At 42.0% G+C, this 18,577-nt stretch overlaps 2 protein-coding genes and 1 long non-coding RNA gene across 8 annotated transcripts; 2 read left to right on the forward strand and 1 right to left on the reverse strand.

Moving 5' to 3' along the window:
* Window positions 1-6: 6 nt before the first annotated feature.
* Window positions 7-3,872, forward strand: TRMT10C (tRNA methyltransferase 10C, mitochondrial RNase P subunit). Of its 4 annotated transcripts, none has more exons than XM_053932262.1 (2): window positions 7-76; window positions 2,046-3,872. In XM_053932262.1, the coding sequence occupies exon 2, from the start codon at window positions 2,077-2,079 to the stop codon at window positions 3,328-3,330; it is 1,254 nt and encodes a 417-aa protein (XP_053788237.1). In that variant the 5' UTR covers window positions 7-76; window positions 2,046-2,076; the 3' UTR covers window positions 3,331-3,872. The 4 variants fall into 4 exon arrangements, with proteins under 4 accessions (XP_053788237.1, XP_053788218.1, XP_053788246.1 ...); XM_053932243.1 differs by lacking the exon at window positions 7-76 and adding an exon at window positions 94-206; XM_053932271.1 differs by lacking the exon at window positions 7-76 and adding an exon at window positions 248-310.
* Window positions 3,873-5,397: 1,525 nt separating this feature from the next.
* PCNP (PEST proteolytic signal containing nuclear protein) lies at window positions 5,398-14,648 on the forward strand. 3 transcript variants are annotated; one of them, XM_053934521.1, is made up of 5 exons: window positions 5,398-5,475; window positions 8,922-9,142; window positions 11,066-11,140; window positions 11,631-11,686; window positions 12,655-14,648. In XM_053934521.1, exons 1-5 carry the CDS (start codon window positions 5,421-5,423, stop codon window positions 12,782-12,784), a joined length of 537 nt encoding a protein of 178 aa, XP_053790496.1. In that variant the 5' UTR covers window positions 5,398-5,420; the 3' UTR covers window positions 12,785-14,648. The 3 variants fall into 3 exon arrangements, with proteins under 3 accessions (XP_053790496.1, XP_053790495.1, XP_053790497.1); XM_053934520.1 differs by lacking the exon at window positions 5,398-5,475 and adding an exon at window positions 5,567-5,859 and having other exon boundaries at window positions 8,974-9,142; XM_053934522.1 differs by lacking the exon at window positions 5,398-5,475 and adding an exon at window positions 7,669-8,898 and having other exon boundaries at window positions 8,974-9,142.
* A 1,509-nt stretch (window positions 14,649-16,157) lies between these two features.
* Window positions 16,158-18,519, reverse strand: LOC128783613 (uncharacterized). The gene is made up of 3 exons (XR_008429215.1): window positions 17,959-18,519; window positions 17,600-17,750; window positions 16,158-16,196 (listed from the first exon to the last, which is right to left on the reverse strand). It is a non-coding gene; the product is annotated as an uncharacterized LOC128783613 (long non-coding RNA).
* Window positions 18,520-18,577: the final 58 nt, after the last annotated feature.

Here is an 18,577-nt window from a genome sequence, read left to right on the forward strand (position 1 = left end):
CGGAGCGCCGGGGACAGCCGCGGGGAGCACCGCGGCCGGGAGGGCCCGCCCCGCGCAGGCGCAGCGGCTCCGCGAGGTGAGCGCGGTGGCGGCGCGGTCGGGACCGGCGGTGACCGCAGGGCGCCTCGGGGTCCGCGCGGCCCTGCCCTGCCCTGCCCCGACCGACCCCGGCGAGGCGGGCGGAAGCGCGGCCGGAGATCGGACAGGTGCTTCTCGCCACCCGCGGCGCGGTGCCCCGGAGGCCGCGGTCTTCGCGGGCCCCGCCGCAGCGAGGGGAGCGGGCGCGCCGGTGTCCCCGGCATGGCTGGGGGTACGGCACCGGGCTGTGGGGTGTGAGCTGGCGCTCAGCGGCTCGGGTGCTCGTGGGCTGGTTTAAAAGTTGTTAAACATGTGCAGTGCTGCTCCCCTGCAGCCGGCCTCATCAGTGAGTGTCTAAAGGGAGTGCCAAGAGTATGGATCCAGGCTCTTGCCCGTGGTGCCAAGCCATGGGACAAGAGGCAACGGGTTTAGAAACTGGTGCAGAGAAATACCACCTGAACATGGGGTAGAAAATCTTTACTGTGCTGGTGCCCGTGCACTGAACAGGTTGCTCAGAGAGGTTGTGGAATCTCCCTTACTGGGGATATTCCAGACCTGTCTAGACACAATTCTGTGCCATGTGCTCTGGGATGACCCTGCTTGAGCGGGAGGTTGGACCAGATGATCCACTGTGGCCTCTTCCAACCTTACTCAGTCTGTGATTCTGAGTGGGCAGCTATGCTGGAGAAGTAAGGCAAGTTGTTCAGTCTCTGAAGTATCAGCAAAGAGCCTTTCTGTTACTGAGATGAGTTGCAGTGAAGTCATGCTCAAAAAGGAAAAAAAAAAAAGAAAAATACTTTCAGTGCTACAAATCTAAGTTCTTCAATGAGCGTTAGATTAATTCTTGCAGTAGTGGTGTTAGGGTGAATGACACACTGGAAGGTAATTTGGCTCTATCAAAAGCTGTAATCAGGTATTCTGACGGTGTAAATCTGGTGCTCAATATTGACTTAATTGGAGCTCCAGTAATGTAAGTTAATTGAGGAACTGATCCCTTGATTTCTCCATGCTTCTTTGATTATTACTTTTGCCATTAGTTTAATGCTTCAATGTAAAATTAGGGATACTTCATTGTAGCAATTACAGATTTTCACATTGTTAGGTTGCTTGGTTGTTCTTGTTTCTTTTATCTTAATAACGGTAGAACATGAGAGGTCAGCCACCAACTTGACCAATTACTGTGTAATAAAACACATGGCAGGTTATATAACATTTCTAAATAATACACTGCTCCTTCTGTGCCTCTGTCTGAGCAGGTTCGTATTTACAAACCCAACATTAGATTCATTAACTTCTTGTTCTGTATATCACATTATTTTCAGTTTATTAGGAAAATTATGAATTTTGATATAAAAGTTATGAATTAATTCTAGTTTTGTCCAAATCACGTTTCCTCCGGGACTGAAAATTCACTGATGCTTAGTTCAGTAGTGTGCACAGGCCAAGGAAACTATTAAATGTTCTTGTGTGTGTTTTTCTTTCTGTAGACTTTACATATTTAAGTACAAATGTGGATAAAATTAATGGGACTGGGGAGGATTTATGTGCCTATGCCAACTTCACAGACAATTTAGCAAAAAGAAGAAAGATGATCTTTACTAGTTTTTGTTCTTCCATCTCTTCTTTCTGTTCTCACAGGATAGATAAATTATATAAAAATACTTCTGGTTTGCATGCAGCATTTCACTGACTTTGGTTGTGAAGGCTCATCATATGATACAGATAACTTGAAGAGATCTTGCACCGTTCTTGAAGGTTGTTTGACTGCATTTTGAATTGCATTAAGTATAGCTGGTTTAAGCTGTTTTTATTTAGGAAACAGTAAAAAATTCATAGTCGAAGGAGGAATTCTAGCATCCTCCAAGAAGTAACCTATTGTCTGTTAGTGTTACTAGGAATAAAAATCTGCATGTGTTTTCTTTGTGATTTCTGACAAGTTTTTTTCCCCTCTTATTGGTGTTTCACAGATAAGTGTTGCAGCACAGCTCATGTCTAAGTATGCAGTCTGCTAATATGCTTCTGAGAAGAATTGTAGGACGTTTTGTCCTTCCATTTACTGCGCAACATGGGATGAAAAAGGATTTGTTTCCACTCAGTAGAACTCTGAGTTTATCACTTCGTTTGAAGCAGGACAAGTCATGTGAACCCTCAGAAAAACTGGATTTAGATGAGTGGAAGAAGGTCATGAAATCTGGATTGCAAGAAGAGGTCAGTGAGACGGCCTCGGAGCCTAAGGAGCTTTCCAGTTTGGCTGCTGCACGTGAGACTTTGGAGATGTGGAGGCTAGCTGGCAGAGCAGTTCCAGAAAATATTAGTGAAGAACAGCTAAAAACTTTTATGGAGTGTCCATCTAAGTCAGCCAAAAAGAAGTATTTAAAATATTTGTATCTCAAAGAACTTCACAAGAAAAATGACAAAAGAAAAATGGATGAGAAAAGGGAAAGGAGGCTGGAAGCACAAGATCAATATTCAAAAACAGATGAGACCAAAAAGAGTCCATTTGTATGTTTGTGGTCACGCACAATGGATAAAGCATACAGTTGGAGGGCTGCTCAGTCCATGGTCTTTGGCCAGCCTCTAATATTTGACATGTCTTATGAAAAAGAAATGTCTGTCCGAGAAGTCACAAATACAGTGAGACAGATAGTAATGAGTGAAAGCAGCAATCGGAGATCTGTGGATCCATTCCACATCCACTTCTGTAACTTCAAAGATGATAGCCTCTATCATAGGGAATTTATCAAGAATTATAGAGATGCATGGGACAAACTGCTTATCACAGTGACAGACCAGTGCTACACAGAAATCTTTCCAAAGGATAAGCTCATCTATCTGACAGCTGATTCTCCCAAAGTAATGAAAACATTTGATCACGATAAGATCTACATTGTTGGGTCGATGGTTGACAAGAGCATAAAAACAGGAGTTTCTTTAGCACGGGCAAAGCGATTAGGACTGGAGACTGCAGCCCTTCCACTGGAGAAGTATTTGCTTTGGTGTACTGGTGCCAAAAATCTCACACTGGATCAAATGATGTATATTTTATTAACCTTGAAAGATACTGCTGACTGGGAAAAGGCTCTGGAATTTGTTCCGAAAAGGAAATACTGTGGCTTTGTAAACAAGCCTGTAAAGGAACTGAAAAAACCATTAGACCTGATCAACACACTTAAACTTGGAAAGGGACGGGAAAAAGTAGAAAAGCAATTTGGCAAAAATTACCCCAAGAAGTATAAACTAAAGCAAAAGTAGAGTGATGGGAAGGAAAATGAATTTTTTACACACAAACTGTATACTTTAATGCTCTGGCTTCTTGGTACATCTGGAGCTCTGTTCAACTCTTAATCTAGAATATGTTTTGTTGCTTACGTTTGAAATAACTATTGTTAAGAGTTGGGTTTTTTTAATGACTTCAGTAGTCCAGCTGTTTAAATTTATTCACAAATTATTGAAATTATATAAGAGAAATGAGATAATTTGTTGTAAAAAAAATCTCTACATGAAGACTATCAGTCTGTTCAATTGAACTGTGCTTGGACAGGGGTGATTGTTACTGAATGCAAAGGTCTTCAGAGCTCACTGTTTTAGAGGCTGCCTACAGTTTTATTCTAAAAGATCACTTCAGATGAAGTAGAAGAGACGTCTCCCATTACTTCCTGAATCCTCTTGTATGCAGATGAATTGACCTTTGATAGCTGAACTAAATGGTTAAAACCTTGCATGACTTTGGGGAACTGCACCATTTATTTCTGGATGTTCTATCTGGCACAAATAAAATCCCTGCTTGCAAGGAACGAGGCAAATTTCTTTACTGTGCTGGAAAAAAATTAATCTTACCTACTTCTGTGTAAGACTTGTATCCGAGTGCTTGTGTTTTCAGACCATGTAATGTAGATTTCCCAAAGTGCTGGAACTTCTGAGATGGTAAATTGCCCTATTAGTAAATACTTAGAGGAGCAGAGAGCCTTTTAATATTTCTCACAGCTCAAAATATATTGGTGTCTCTCTGGAAGTCTGTGTTCAGGCTGCAGAGCTGCCATGGGCAGCTAAATACAGGTCTGCTGTCTGTAGGATGAGGAGGGCTTTCTTTCTGGGTGATGCTTAAAGTCAGTGATGGCAGATGATGAGTTGGTGATGACCCACTCCCTGGTGACCTCTTCCTACATGCTGTTGTAAGGTGGGGATTGGAAGGCAGAAGATTCACTACCCTGATACTGCCTTTCACTGCCTGTTGTGAGGTGCAGGGGTCTGCAGGCAGGGATCACCTCTGGCCCAGGGTCTTTACCTGGTTCCTTTCAGCTGTGTGTCGTTGGGAAGTACACAAAGCTTCACCCTAGGATGGTGTTCCAGGTGATGCTGAGAGCTGCCTTCAGCTCCCTGGGAAGCCCTGAAGTACAAGGACTGGCTCTGTGAGTGTGTGTGCCTCGCTACGTGCTGCTGAGAGTCATAGAACTGTGGAATGGTTTGGGCTGGAAGGGGCCTCATCTAGAACCACCCCCCTGCCATGGGCTGGGTGCTATGTCTCTTCTGTCATTTGCTCTTGCTCCATACAAACAGCCTCTTCTGATCTGCAAACTGGCTTGCACACTGGGGTGGGGGAAGGTGGTGTCACTGCTCACTTGAATTAATCTCTCAGAATCACAGGCTGGCTAAGTTGGAAAGGGCCACAGAGGGTCATCTGGTCCGAGCTCCCGAATGAAGCAGGGTCATCCCAGAGCACATGGCACAGGGTTGCATCTGGAGGCTCTTGAATATCTCCAGTAAGGGAGACTCCATAGCCCCTCTGAGCAACCTGTCCAGTGTTCGGTCACTGCACAGGAAAGAAGCTCTTCCTCATGTTCAGGTGGAACTCCGGTGCATTAGTTTGTGCCCGTTGCCTCCTGTCCCATGGCTTGGCACCACCGGATCCTTCTTGGCGCACCACCTCCACACAGTTTAGATATTTATACACACCGAGGAGGCAATGAGGTAATGGTATTTGTGAATCACGGGAGGTAATCGTTAAACCACGCGCAGTGAGGAGGGCGCGGCAGCGGACGTGGTTCCTTCGCGCCCCCGAGACGCAGAGGCTCAGAGTGCGATGCTAGGAGTGCCGGAGGGTGACTCTGATCGTCCCGCTTTTCCCGGAGGAGGGAATGGAAGCCGTGCCCATTTGCGCAGCAGCTCCGGACGAGCATCAGATCGGTGCTGCTCGGCGCGCTCCCGCTGTTCCCGCCGCTCCCGCCGCGCCATCCCCGCGCGCCGCAGGGGCGGGGCCGGCCGGGCCGCGAGCGGGTCCTCGCGGGGGCGGGCCCGAGCGGCGCGCGTGCGCGGCGCGTGAGTCGGCGGAGGAGGCGGGGAAAATGGCGGACGGCAGAGCCGAGGGGGAGAAGGCGAAGCGACCGCAGCCCGCAGGAGGTGAACATGTAGAGCCTCTCGCCGCGGAGCTGTGGGGTGGGAACGGGCTCCAGGCTGGTCCAGTGGGGGTGGAGGGGATCCAAGTGTGCCTCATCCGGCCGTGAGTTGTCCGAGCCGGGCCGTGCGGTGCCCGGCCCTGCGAAGAGAGTGGGTGGCCTGAGCCTGAGGGGGCTGCGCTGGAGGAGAGGCCGAGTCGCGCCTGCCGTGCTCAGCTTTACCGGCGCTTTCGTAGAAACACACCAGCTTCTCTTTGTCCATGCAAATACGCTATTTCTCTTACGTAAAAATACACGGAGTATTTACGCCGTGTTCTGAGAGAAATACGACTGTTGCTGTCTGCAAGGATGAAGACAGAGCCTTAACTATTAACTTTCAGCAGTTATGGTACCTTTTTATAAATGAATTTTCTTTAATTGCTGTTTTAAGCATTTGGGGATTTTTTTGCTTGGCAACAATCTGTAAGTTTGCTCTTTGGTCTTACAGTATTTATATTATGACTGGACATTCCTGTAATTTCTGCAGAATTTGGTTCGAAAATTTTAATTGTATGGTTTTTTTTTCTTCTTTCTTCCCTTAAAGTTGAGAGGACAGTGTCTTTGCAAAGATAAAGCTTTTCTTTCTTGGTGTGTTTCTTTTTTTGTTTTAATTGGGTTTTGGTAGTCTTTTTTTTTTTTTTTTCCAGTATATCTGTAGAGACAGGGCCCTTCTTAGATCTGTCGAAAAATTAAATCGGGCTTGTAAACTAATCAGGATAGCCTCAACAGTGAATGTTATTTCTGATAATCACTGACATTAGAAGAGTATTGATTTTAGGTGTTCCTTGACTCTTGGTTCTCTGTTGGGCTTTGGTGGCTTTTTGTTTTTTATTTTTTGGTGGTGGTATTGGGTGTTTTTTTGTATTAGTAATACAGTAACTGGACAGCATCAGCACATCAGTAATTCATACTGTCTTGTGTACTGTTTTGTGTGCTGAAACATGATCTGAATAAGTTGAGGTACCTTGGCCCTAAGGAAGAATAGTTGTTCCCTGACGATTTTTGAAAGCAATTTGCAGTCTTCAGCTTTTGGCAAGATAATGGAGCTTATCTTAAAATTAACTTAGCTGTGAGAGGTTTGTTCCCACATGCCCCAGTGGTTCCCATGGATAACAGATCCTGAAATGCTGTGCAGATGGCACTGTCACTCTTGGCACTTCAGCCACCTGGGCCATGGAAGTTGCCCACTTGTGTGGCTTGTTGATACGCATGAGTAAAAGTTAGCTGTGGATAGGACAGCTTTTAATGTTTGCAATCCATGGAAAGGGCACTAGCCAGTCTAGTTTGGAAATAGTACTGGTGCTTTCTGTAGGTGAAGTATGACCTCCAGAGAATGATAAAGCAGCCTTGATATGTTGGAATATATATATGGACTGGAATGGGAGATGGTAGACACCTGCTTAATGGTTAATATGCTTGCATTTCTGTTTCCTGCAGAAATCAAACAGCACAACAGCTCCCTCCCCTCTTTCCCCAGTTGACTTGTGCCCCTTACAGCTCTCTCATCAAGCAAGAGTGTTTCCTTCATCAGTCTGGTGTTCATGCTTTGGCAAGCCCAGTAGAAATAACGCTCAGAATGCAGTGCTGGTAGGAACTAATTCTGAGAGAGATACTCTTTAGGATTTGCTGAGAAAACAGATAAACAGATATGGGTAGATTGTATTAGGCTTCACCTTGTGCTTAGCAGTATTTGAGAATTTGCACTTAAAAGAAGTAAGCTGTAAGAAGTAGTGTGATAACCTTCAAGCTATCACTAGTCTAGGAACTGGTTCCCTGTGCCCTGAATTTTGGGCTGCTATGGATTTTGTATGTTATGCAAAAGAAGGCTTAGCCCTACGGTTCCAACAGGAACCAGCAAATCCGGCCAGTGAATCTTCTAGCTACCCTCGGAGCACAGTCTCTAGTGTACTGAGGCTGCACTTGGAACATTCTGTTTAATGTGATTCCATGGACTAACTGTAAGGATGCTCTGACAGTCTCTGCAGACTGCTGTTTGGTACACTCTGCTAAGACAGCTACCAGTACCCAAGGTCACTTGTGTAAATTTTGATTGTTTCTCTTTCCTCCTTTGTTTTTCATTTTTATATCTATATTTTCTGGATCAAATTTCTAGTAGCATTTTTTTAATACAGTGAAATTGATTAAAGTTACCATTTTTTTTGTGATCTGCCATATTTCTGAAGGTGAATGATAAATCCATTTTGGTTTCAATCACTTATTGATACCTGGAAGAGTGGGGTAGAAGTGGTATATCCTGCTGCTTCTGATTTGGGAAATAGCAGACAAATATATATATAGATTAAGTCCCTAGTTTTTCTCTTTCCTGATGTTGTTTGCTTCTTTTTTTTTTTCTCAGAGCTACAATTTTGTTGACTCCCAGTTCAGACTTTCTTCTCTCCCATTGCTTCATCTTACATAGTAGCTTTTTGCATTAGCAGTGCAAGGAGCTTTATCCCCTTATGGTTGGAATTTGCTGTGCTTGGAAGGTGCTGTTCTCCATTTGATGTGATGAGGAACTTGTGCTAGCTCCAGTTTGTTTTAAACTGCTGCTGTGAGCACTTCCCTGTCCATTCCTTAATGTGTGTTGGTTTTTCCCCGCTTCTGTTACTGCAGTGGTTTGCTTATTGCAGCAGCAGGGAAGTGTCTTTTTGCTGAAGCATTTACTCTGTTCAATATGAGTTTTTCAAAGACATCCTTGTCTCTTGGTGTAGCTGAAGAAGCTGATTTTATAGGAATGGAAGTGTTGCTTGAATATTTTTTCTCTGTGGATCACTTTTCAGCTGCTATGTTTTCCATGACTATACAAAACCAGAAAAGATGAAATCTATATATATGTTTTTTTAGTGCTGATTCCTTCCTCAAGCAGAGCTTGGCAGATTTATTACAGATGAGATGCGGACAAGCAGTGACTTGAAACATGATTGAGACAGACGGCCTCACTGTAGTCACTCCCATGATTTTAGAGTTGTGCCAGACAAGCCTAGAGACTGGCATGGACATGATTTTGTAGAAATTTAGTAGAATTAATTTTAACTTAGGTTATCTACTCTATATTTGGAATTGGGATTCCAATTATGAAAGCTTATCTGTGGCAACTTAAAAACTTAAAAAGATTTAGTCATCTACATTTAATTTACTACATGAACTTTGACTTCCATACTAAATAAAGAGATGGTGCTTCAAGATGGTTTTCCTGACTCATACAAGAAGTTCTTTACAAGTAGTGGAGTGCTTGCAGTTTCTTCTCCTCTTTGTGTTTTGCTGTCCACTAAATATACATTGGTGGAAACTGCTGTCACTAAAAACATCTTACCTATTGAACCCAAAGTATAATGCTTTTTGAGGTTGCTGCTCCCATCAATCTGCTCAATAAAAGTAGCTCATCTTGGTAAGTTGTTTCGACTTCACCAGGACCTGAAGAAGAGGCAGAAAAACCTGTGAAAACTAAGACTGTTTCTTCCAGTAATGGAGGAGAAAGTTCGAGTCGCAGCGCAGAGAAACGGGCAGCTAATGAAGAAGCTGAAGACTTCACCACAAAGCCTGCTCCTGCCAAAATGTCCAAGTTTGGATTTTCCATAGGCAGTCAGACAACAAAGAAGGCATCTGCAATATCCATCAAACTGGGAGCAAATGTAAGTTTACTGAGGGCTTTTAATTTTAGGGAAACTGAGGGAAAAGGGAAGTACTTTGGGGAGGCTTCCTTGCAGAGGAAACTTGAATTCCCATGAGGGTAACTTGGGTAAAGCTTAAGCAGGCGTTGCAGGGCCAGCTAGTTGTGCATGTGTAAGTACTTCAAGGTGATTAATAACAGGTCAGTAGTCTCAGGAATCATAAGACTTGATTGAAATGAACTGTAGATCTTTGAACATGCTGAATAATTTTATAATGAGATTTGATTAATCTGCAGTAATTTCCTGAAGGAAATGAGCAGACTTGTTAAGCTGTTCAGGCTACTTTGAAATGAGTGCTGGGATCTTCATTGCATAGGATGCTTAAAGCTAGAAGAAAACATCTAGATGGCTTAATAGGTTGTCTTCCACTCCAAAGATCTTATTTTAGCATGGGGAATTATAGCGTATTTCCTTGGCTTTGCCTGTTCTTTGCAAGGTCAGTATGATTTATTTGTGTTAAATGTAAGAGATGGGGCTTTGTTACATGGGTTTCTAAGAATTCTGATCCCCTTGATTGTCCAGTACAAGGTATCCTTGTGCTTGTTCAGATTGGAATCTGATGACTCTCTGTACTTCCAGAGTAGTCCTCCACTGGCTTGGCCAAGGACAAGCCAGGGGCTCTCTCTCTGTTTAATACAGTTAATTTACATTTCCCACCTATCACTGTGATGGATATAAGTAGCTGTCTGCACTGAATTCCAACTCTAATTGTGAAACCCTTGTACCCACAATGCCAACATTTTAGAAACCTGCAGAGGATTAAAAGGGTGCTCTTATTTTGAGATTGAAGGGAGATGTGTGCTGGCAGCATTCTAGGGTATAAATACAGCCAGGCCAGCTCAGACTTTAGAAAAATAGACGAGGCTTCCTTCTCTGAGCTTCTAGCATACTTCAGTTTTTAATGTCCAAAGTGTCAATAAATTTGGCTCAGGATTTCTGGTTCACTGAACTTAGTGGGTGACGGACAGTGCTGAAATTTGCTCTGTTTCTCTTCAGTCATTTTTACTCCCCTAGAACATTCCCCATTCCTTGGGCCAGATGCTTTAAAAATGGTGTGGTATTTATATGTTGTGCAGTATTAGTAAAGAACAGCTGTAGGCAGTTGCATAAGGGCTCTGCTGCAGTACCAACTTCTACGAGTGTGTATTAAAGAATTGCCAGTAAAGGCAAAATGCAGAAAGCACTGTATAGGATTGATTTAGTACTACAGTAACAATCTGTTACTAGTTACTTGTTTTTTTCTCAGTGGTGTTAAGTAACTTCTGGTACCACTGTTGTAGTACATGTAACAGTTTTGAGTTTGACAACTTCCTACACTTTAAATAGAGGAATAAAAAATTGGAAATAAAATAAATACTCTTTAAAGGAACTTCTATTAATCAGACTGTGTGATAGATACTGGTAGTAGTTTAAAAGCATTGAATTGTTTTAAGCGAGAAAGCTGTCACGTTGTTAAAATAGAAGAAAATAAACATATTATTTTTCTGACATTGATGGATAAGAATATCCCAAAAGAATAATGGAAATAGTGGCACAGTAAAATTTTGAATAGCACAAGTTACTCAGGTTCTGTTTTAATTGTTCATATCATGCACCAGTGGCTGAGTACCCCTGCAGTGTTCTAGAAAGTTAAGACCTGAAAGTGGGGAGTTGTAATATGAGAGGGCTCAGCTTGCTGCTCAGAGTGATCACACATAAATGAGCAGTCATTTTCCTTTGTCATTAGAGAATCCTTTATGTGCTTGATTCAGACAAAAACTTTTTCCCCGGCTGCCCATTTCAGTGAAGATATTTGATTTAATTTTACCAAAATACTTAAAAAAGCTATGGATAGCTTTTTTGAGTTAGTAGACTAATGTTACTTGTGCATTTTGTCTTTTCCAGAAGCCTAAAGAGCCTGTTCCAACCCTGGCTCCAAAAACCCTTTCTGTAGCAGCAGCTTTCAACGAAGATGAAGATGTGAGTAATAAGCCAGTGATCAACACAAAATACCATTGGTGTGGTAGGCAGAGAAAGTGGGTTATTTATGGTTCTTAACATAAATGTCAGGAATTTTCAACCTAGAAGCATCTCTTTTGGCTCAGATTAAGAATGTACAATACCTCTGTGTTGGTTCAAGAAATCATTAAAATGTTGATAACTTCTCCTTGAAAATAAGATGCACAACATAATTTGAATTAATACTTGCTTTCTCTAGGCTTGATTAGGGGGAGGCAAAGGAAAGATGTGCTTCTGGTTTGCTAAATATTTTGTTGTCATATTAGTGCTCCTTCTTTCATGGAGTTGAACAAAGGAATTTGTATTTTGTTTTATAACCGTGTAGGACCTCCATTGTGTCCAAGGTCACTTTGCTGTGCTGTAGGGCTGTAGTCCAGCCTTTATCTTGTCAGGCATTGAAGTGTCCAAAGGCAGGCGCCCAGCCCTGCTCTGACCTCCTTTGTCCCTGCAGAGCGAACCAGAGGAAATGCCCCCTGAAGCCAAGATGCGCATGAAGAACATTGGAAGGTAGGGCAGCTTTGAACCGTGCTTTGGAGAAGGATCAGTGCATGGAATACCTCCCCAGCTCAGGGCAGATCTTGAGGATGGTTTGAGACTACAATGAGGTAGAATAGGTTAAAGAAGCATTTTTCCAGAAACAAGATTTTCAAATGTGTCATCTAGAGGTTAAAAGTACTACATTTGCATTTGAACTTTGAATCTTATTTACATTTTTTGAGGTAGAAATTGAGTCTGCATTAAATAGAAGCTGCTTTTTCTTTTTTTCTTTTTTTCTTTTTTTTTTTCTTTCTTTTTTTTTTTTTTCAGTGTAATAGGTGGGAATTCCTGCTTGTCTCTCTACTTTGTATTTTTCTGGTTCTCCCTTTTATAAATTGCTTTGAAATAGGTAGTCTGGTCACATTTTTAAACTCATGTGCAAGGAGAAAATAAGAATCATCTGTCAGAAAGACAAAGAATTGCTTCTTTACTTTATAATAAATTATGTAATTCTTCTGCTTGCCACAGATTTGAGAGGGTAGGGGGCCAGTCCTAAAATAAGTTGGGATGTTTTCAGAGGAGACTTCACTTAAATTAGGGATGAATTTTGAGAATTTGTATTTCAGAGGTGTTTGTCATGATAGACTGCTTTTAAAGTCAGTCACTTTGGAAGTTCTCTAGTTTGGTGGTTTTTCCTTTTTCTCCAGTAACAAATTTGGATCCTCAGTTTCTTAATTTTTGTAGCTGGCAGCAGTTATTACCACTGCCACCTCCTCTCCTGCCCCATCTCCTCACTCTGTTATGACATACTATATACAGATCAGTTCTGTGGCCAGCTTACACTTGCTAATAGTGAGAGCTCCTGATGTAGCAGAAGGAAATTTCTGTGATAGTTAGAGGGGCAGACTGGACTTGAAATCAGCATTTTCAGTGTCATATGGCACAGTCTACTATAGTTGAGCTGGCTTTCTCATCTGCTCTTGTTTTGCTTTTCACAGGGATACACCAACCTCAGCAGGACCAAATTCGTTCAATAAAGGAAAGCATGGATTTTCTGACAACCAGAAGCTATGGGAACGAAATATAAAATCTCATCTTGGAAATGTCCATGACCAAGAAAATAACTAAATGATGTGGATTACAAGTTGGGTGTTTGGGGGGAGGGGAGGGTGTAAAATTAAAGGAACAGTTTCCTTTTTTAAGAATGGTATGAGACTATCTTTGGAGCCACTTTTTTAAGACTTTGAGTGGTACACTAATAAATGAGTTTGAAATTAGAGGTAATTTATGTTTTGTATACAGATTTCAAGGCATTTGCTAATTTTGTAGGTCATGTGATTAGTTTCAAAAGGTTACAGATAATAAAGAAATTGGAGTGGTACCTTTTTAAGATAATTTTTTTTTGTCAGTGATTAAATTAGGTGGATAAAAAAGGTTACTGTCTCTTTAATCAGGTTAAAATTGAATGTTCTTGCATTCTCACTTCTGGCTCCCTCTTCATTACAGGAGAAACAGTTGACTCCTATGAATTCTGCTAAAGAGAGTGAGCATTGTCTTGTACTAGAAGTGTTACTGGACTATTACTTTGAATATAATCTTACACAGGAAATAGTAAGAATTTGGATTTTTTTTCTCCGTGCAGTCACCTTTTGTTAAGTCTCTGCAAACTAGGAATTACATTGCTCTGAGTGGCTCTGGTAACTTAGCTCTGATTTTGTTTAAAATTTCATGTAGGGTGTGTAACCTTCAGTGGCCTGTTCTGTCCTAAGGAAATGGGCCTTGTCTGTATATTAGATACAGTCTGTAAAGAATATTCATTACAAAGGTAAATCAGTATTTTCAGTGTGCTCCTTTTAAATCATTAGCCTTGAATAGTTCTTGTTAGCATTTCCTAGTGGTACACAAAAGCCACCACCAAAAATACAAGCTAATGTACATTAAGCTTCACCTTTGGTTGAAATATTTTTCTTTACTATGCCTAGAAGGAATAAAAGCCACACCAAAAATCGGTAACTCACTGCTTAAGTATGAAAAATCTAAGATGCACTTTCCCTGTCTTGCCATTTGAGACAAAATGCCTTGATGCCTATGACCTCAGTGGATGCTATCAGGTCGAAGAATGCTGTATTTGCAGTCCTGATGTTCCTAACAAGAATCAGCTTCAGAAATAAAACTTGACCTTTTCCTGCCTGTCTTCCTTTTGCAGTGATTCTCCACAGTGGCATGAATCTGGTCAGTTTATTTCTTAGCTTCCATATTGCAGGGCAGTGCTGAAGGATTTCAGTGCTAGTAGTGACTGTCTAAATTTCAGTCTAATTTAGACTGCATCTTTGTAAAAACATTTTATTAACAGAACTGGTTAAATTGAACAGCAGTTTAACTGGTTAAATTAACAACAGCAATACCACCACCTGCCCCAACAGCACCACCTCCCATAACCCAAATAAACATAAGGTTCTTTTTAAACTCAAATACCTGATAGTGTCAACCACTGAATTTTAGCTGGGAAATGGTTGTAGTATTCAATATATTAGTTGCTTTCATCCTGCCTCTAAAACTGTCTTCTTGCTAAAGTTGAACTTGCAAGTGCAGAAAGGAAAGTGCATCTTGAAATGTATTTTTTTATTATTATTTTAGGAAAGCTCTGACCACTTAGACTTTTGAGTTTGTAAGTTCTAAAAATATTTTTTGTATTTTTGTATTGTATGTGTAATCTTTTTTCTTTTGAAGTCTGATGCAGTTGAATACCTGTAACTGTTTTCTTTTAAAAGCCTTGTTATAAACTTAACATAAAAAGGTATACATTATTTTTCTTCCATAGCAGAAATATTTTGTTTATTTAAAACACACTTTCAAAACTGACTTTCAGGCCTTCCAAAACCAATTTGGGCATTACTGGAACTAGGCAAGACAAACTTTTCACTTATTTTCATCACATGTGGTTATGTTTGTCTAAATAAATCCCTTTAAGATAGTGGAAATCCATAATGAATAGCTATTTTCTTGTGCTCCTCAGTAGCTGGTTCATACTATATCAATCACTTGTATAGGAACAAAGCAAAACAAAACTTCAAATATGAGAATGACTCAGATATCTATTCCTTGTTTTAATTAACCTACCACCACTTTCTTTCACATCTTTGTCTGAAGTAGATGTTCATACCCAGAATTTCCTTGTACTTCAAAATCATTTAGGAAATTGCTAGGCAGAAGAGCAGACATACTATGAAATACCTTCCATGCAACTGAGGGAGCAAAAGTTATATTTATCTTTTTACTTCCATGGTCAACAAATAATCCTAGACCTTGTGAGAGACTGCAGAAACTTCTAAATCTCAGCTGAAGGTGAGCAGTGATCCTGCCTCATCCAGTGCAGGTGTTCTCATCCTTCTCCATGTTTCATGGGAGCAAATCCATCAGGATGGCCTCAGTCTCCTCAGGACTGGGTGCCAAACAAGCTGGATTTTGTCTGCTGGTGTTTAATGTCTGACACTTGCAAGAACAAATTGACTGATCTGAACAGTATCATCAAGGCAATATTAGCTGGGATTAACTTGAAGCTGTAGGCTCTTGTTAGAGTAGTCATGTTTTTTGCATGCCGAGAGCCTTTTTTTTTGTTCTTGGTGTAATTTTTTTTTTGGGGTAGTTGGTTTGGCTTTTTCTTCTAAGGATGTTCAAGAATCCTGAAACTCATGGTAAATGATCTGATTTAGCTGAAGTGCTTCCAGGAGGTATGCTGAGACCTTGAACTGCTTAGTACAGCATGCTGTGCGTGCCTGTCAGTGGTTGAAATGCCAGCTTGTGTGGTTTTATCCCATGGGGCTCATGCTTGCTTAGCAGGAACTGGCACCTGAACAGCTTGAACATTGATGATATAAGGTGAAGATATGAGCAATTACCCAGTAACTTTCTCTGTGCTACCCTGCAGCTGGGCTGTGCTGAGTTCGCTGGCTTGTAAATGGATCCAAATTCATCTAAATGTATTAAAATAATAAAAAAGCCCAACAACCCCTGCCCCCCCCCCAAAAAAAAGACCAGCAAGAAAAGTCCCCTCCCAAAAATCCAAACCAAAACAGCCCCACCAAACAGTGCAGTGAACTGCTGGTGGCTATGTTTCAAGCAGTGCTGGGTGTGGCCCCTTACCTAATTTCATTCCTTTAAAGCATGGCAGGTGCATTGTCCAGATTGATTCTCAGAACGAAGATTTGATCAGCAGGAAGGAGTCCCCAGCCTGTCTCTAAGGTAACTGAGGGGTGCCAGTTCCCAGTTTGAGCCCTATCGGAGATGACCCAATCCCAGTATTCGTTGAACTTTGGCAAAACCAGCTGTGGTGCTCTTGGGAGCACCAAGGCAGCAGCTGCAGCTGCCATCAGTCCTGGTGAGCTTCATCTCCACGGCTGCCAGGTTTGTAGAGCACCCCTTTGTCAGAATTCACAGGACTCTGCTGAGCTCCGTGTGCTGCCAGTGGCTTTATCAAAGTTGGCTTTCTGAAGAGACTTGGCAGGAAGTCAGCTTTTGAGAAAATGGCAACTTCTGTTTCCTGAAGAGGAAAACAGGTTTTAAACTATTGGAATTCAGTGGTGTCACTAGAACTCTTTATAGGTTGCTGTAAGATAAGATAAATCTGTTTGACGAAGCTACAGTGTTTCAAGAAGGCTTTTTGTCTGTGTATTTGGTAGCTTTAAAGGGTGTTCTGCAAAGATTTGTTTTTTTTAAATTCCTTATTTATTCCTTATATATTCCTTATATAACTCAACTTGTAGTTGAGGAATGCTGAGTACTTCTAAACTCACCAGAATTTGTTGTCTGGTGTCTCTGTCATGACTCACTAGAACATCATAAATATTGGATAATTAACAGTTTGCTTTTTTACTTTATCCTATTAACACATCCCTTATTTCCTCTGGTTTCATTAAAAAAAAAGATTGTCTAATTTTGAAATACTGGCATCTTATATGGTGCTTACTTAGGAAAGCTGCTCATGTTTAATAATGTGGAGCCATTGCTTGGGGTAAGGTGCATAGTTATGCATGGAATTAAAAGCATAGAACATCAACTGTTACACTTTAACTCTGGACACAGCATGTTCAGTTTGTGTTTGCAAACTTGCATTTAGCAGTCTGCAGTGGTGGGAGCCCAAGATTTACTGCCCAAACCTCTGCAGCTGTTTGAGGTCTGGACACTCCAATGCCAGCTGCCCCTCAGGCTGGGTAAGGAGGAGGCAGGAGTGGCTGGTAATCAGAGCGTGGACTTCCTGATGCAGTGACATGGAACAAGGTCTGGAAAACCTCTGCTTTGGTGTGTGGTTCAGTTCTTACATTTGTTTCTTGGGATTGGATTTCCTGATGAGATAGATATGCAAAAAGTGTTTGTGGTTCTGTAGCAAGAGCTCTGCTGAAACTTGAAGTTATGAACCCATATTGATGTTTTCCTGGGAGTACAAGTTATTAATTTAAAGTTAATGCAAGTTATAATAAAAATGTAATTATCTATTTTCTCCCCCAGCATCCCCTAATTTTTAAACATGGTAATTGCATATAAGGTGTTGGCTGATGCTCAGTAGCTTGTTACAGAATCACAGCAGTGCTTTGGTGACAGAAGTGTCCCCATTCACAGCAGCTGCCATCTCTACAGCTGCAGGCACTGAACAAGGGCCTAAAGGGGTGCTGTAGTTCTGTTACTTAGGTGCTTGTGTGACAATCCTGTTCACATGTAAAATTTAAAGCCATGACAAGAAGAGCTTGCACTACTCCACATGTAAAAGCACCACTTAACTCAGCAATGCTGGAAGGCATTGACCCCTGAGGAGAGACAAAGCCTGCAGCACAAAACTTTTCCTAGGGGAACAAGAAAAACTTCCTTTCTGCTCAGTCCTTTAAAGGTCACACGAGACTTGTAAGGATGCCCCCCAACAGCCCTGCACTTGAGGGTGACGACAGTGACCAGGGGCCTCTCGCCTGCAGCAGCTGGAATTTTTCTGCAGAACAGGATTCAGTTAAGAGCTGCTCCAGAGATGCTGGGGGGTTCCACCACATTGTTGGCCACAGCTGTAAAACTGGCTCCTCACTGGTGCTGCAGAAATTCATGGTGCTTCCTTTAACAGCAAGGAATGACATGGTTGTAACTCCAGTAGAAACAAAGCAGGGCAAAAAATGATCCACGCATCACTTGGCTGCTGTGCATCTGTAGTTGCATCCCTGTGGAACAGTAGTTGTTCAACAGAAGCCTACCTTACTCCTTCAGCACTCAGCCTTTTGAAACCCCCACTTTTCTTTAATTATAGACTTAGCTTGGTTACTTACAGGGGCTCACAGAGGAGTTAAAAAGCTCCTAGTGTTCCCTCTCTCTTCCCAGAAGAGAATCAGGCTTTCTGCAACATTGGTGCTGCCTTGAAGTTCCTGTAACAGCAAAGGGAAAGGCATGGGACACTGTTCCCAGACCTGGAGGCAGCTGTACAGCTCATCCTTCAGCCAGGAGAGTGACACTGGAGGACAACCTCCACACCACAACCCCTTCTCAGATATCCATCCCAGAGCAGAGCCAAGATGGAAGTGCTGGCTGGTGCTTGCTTTGGGGTGCAGTGTTGTACACCCAAGTCTAAAGAAATATCGTCTGAAACAAACCAGAACGGTTACAGCTAGGTACCAGGGGGCCAAGCAGATACCTCACCCACCCCGAGGACTTGCAGCCAAAGCAATTTCAGTATCAATATACATGGTGTTTCATTAGCACTATGCTCTGGTACAGCCCTGTTCTGACACAATTCAGGAGGGCAGTGTGTTTCCCTTCCTCATACAACATAACTCTTTGAGCCTTAAGCAAAACTTAAAAAGCAGGTGTTACTAGAACAATCCAGGCCAGAATCTGTCCATATATGGAAGATTAAATACTGCAGAGGAATCTGCAACACCTTCTTTCCCC

The sequence above is a fragment of the Vidua chalybeata genome, chromosome 2, assembly GCF_026979565.1.
Source record: "Vidua chalybeata isolate OUT-0048 chromosome 2, bVidCha1 merged haplotype, whole genome shotgun sequence".
NCBI classification, from domain to species: Eukaryota; Metazoa; Chordata; class Aves; order Passeriformes; family Viduidae; genus Vidua; species Vidua chalybeata.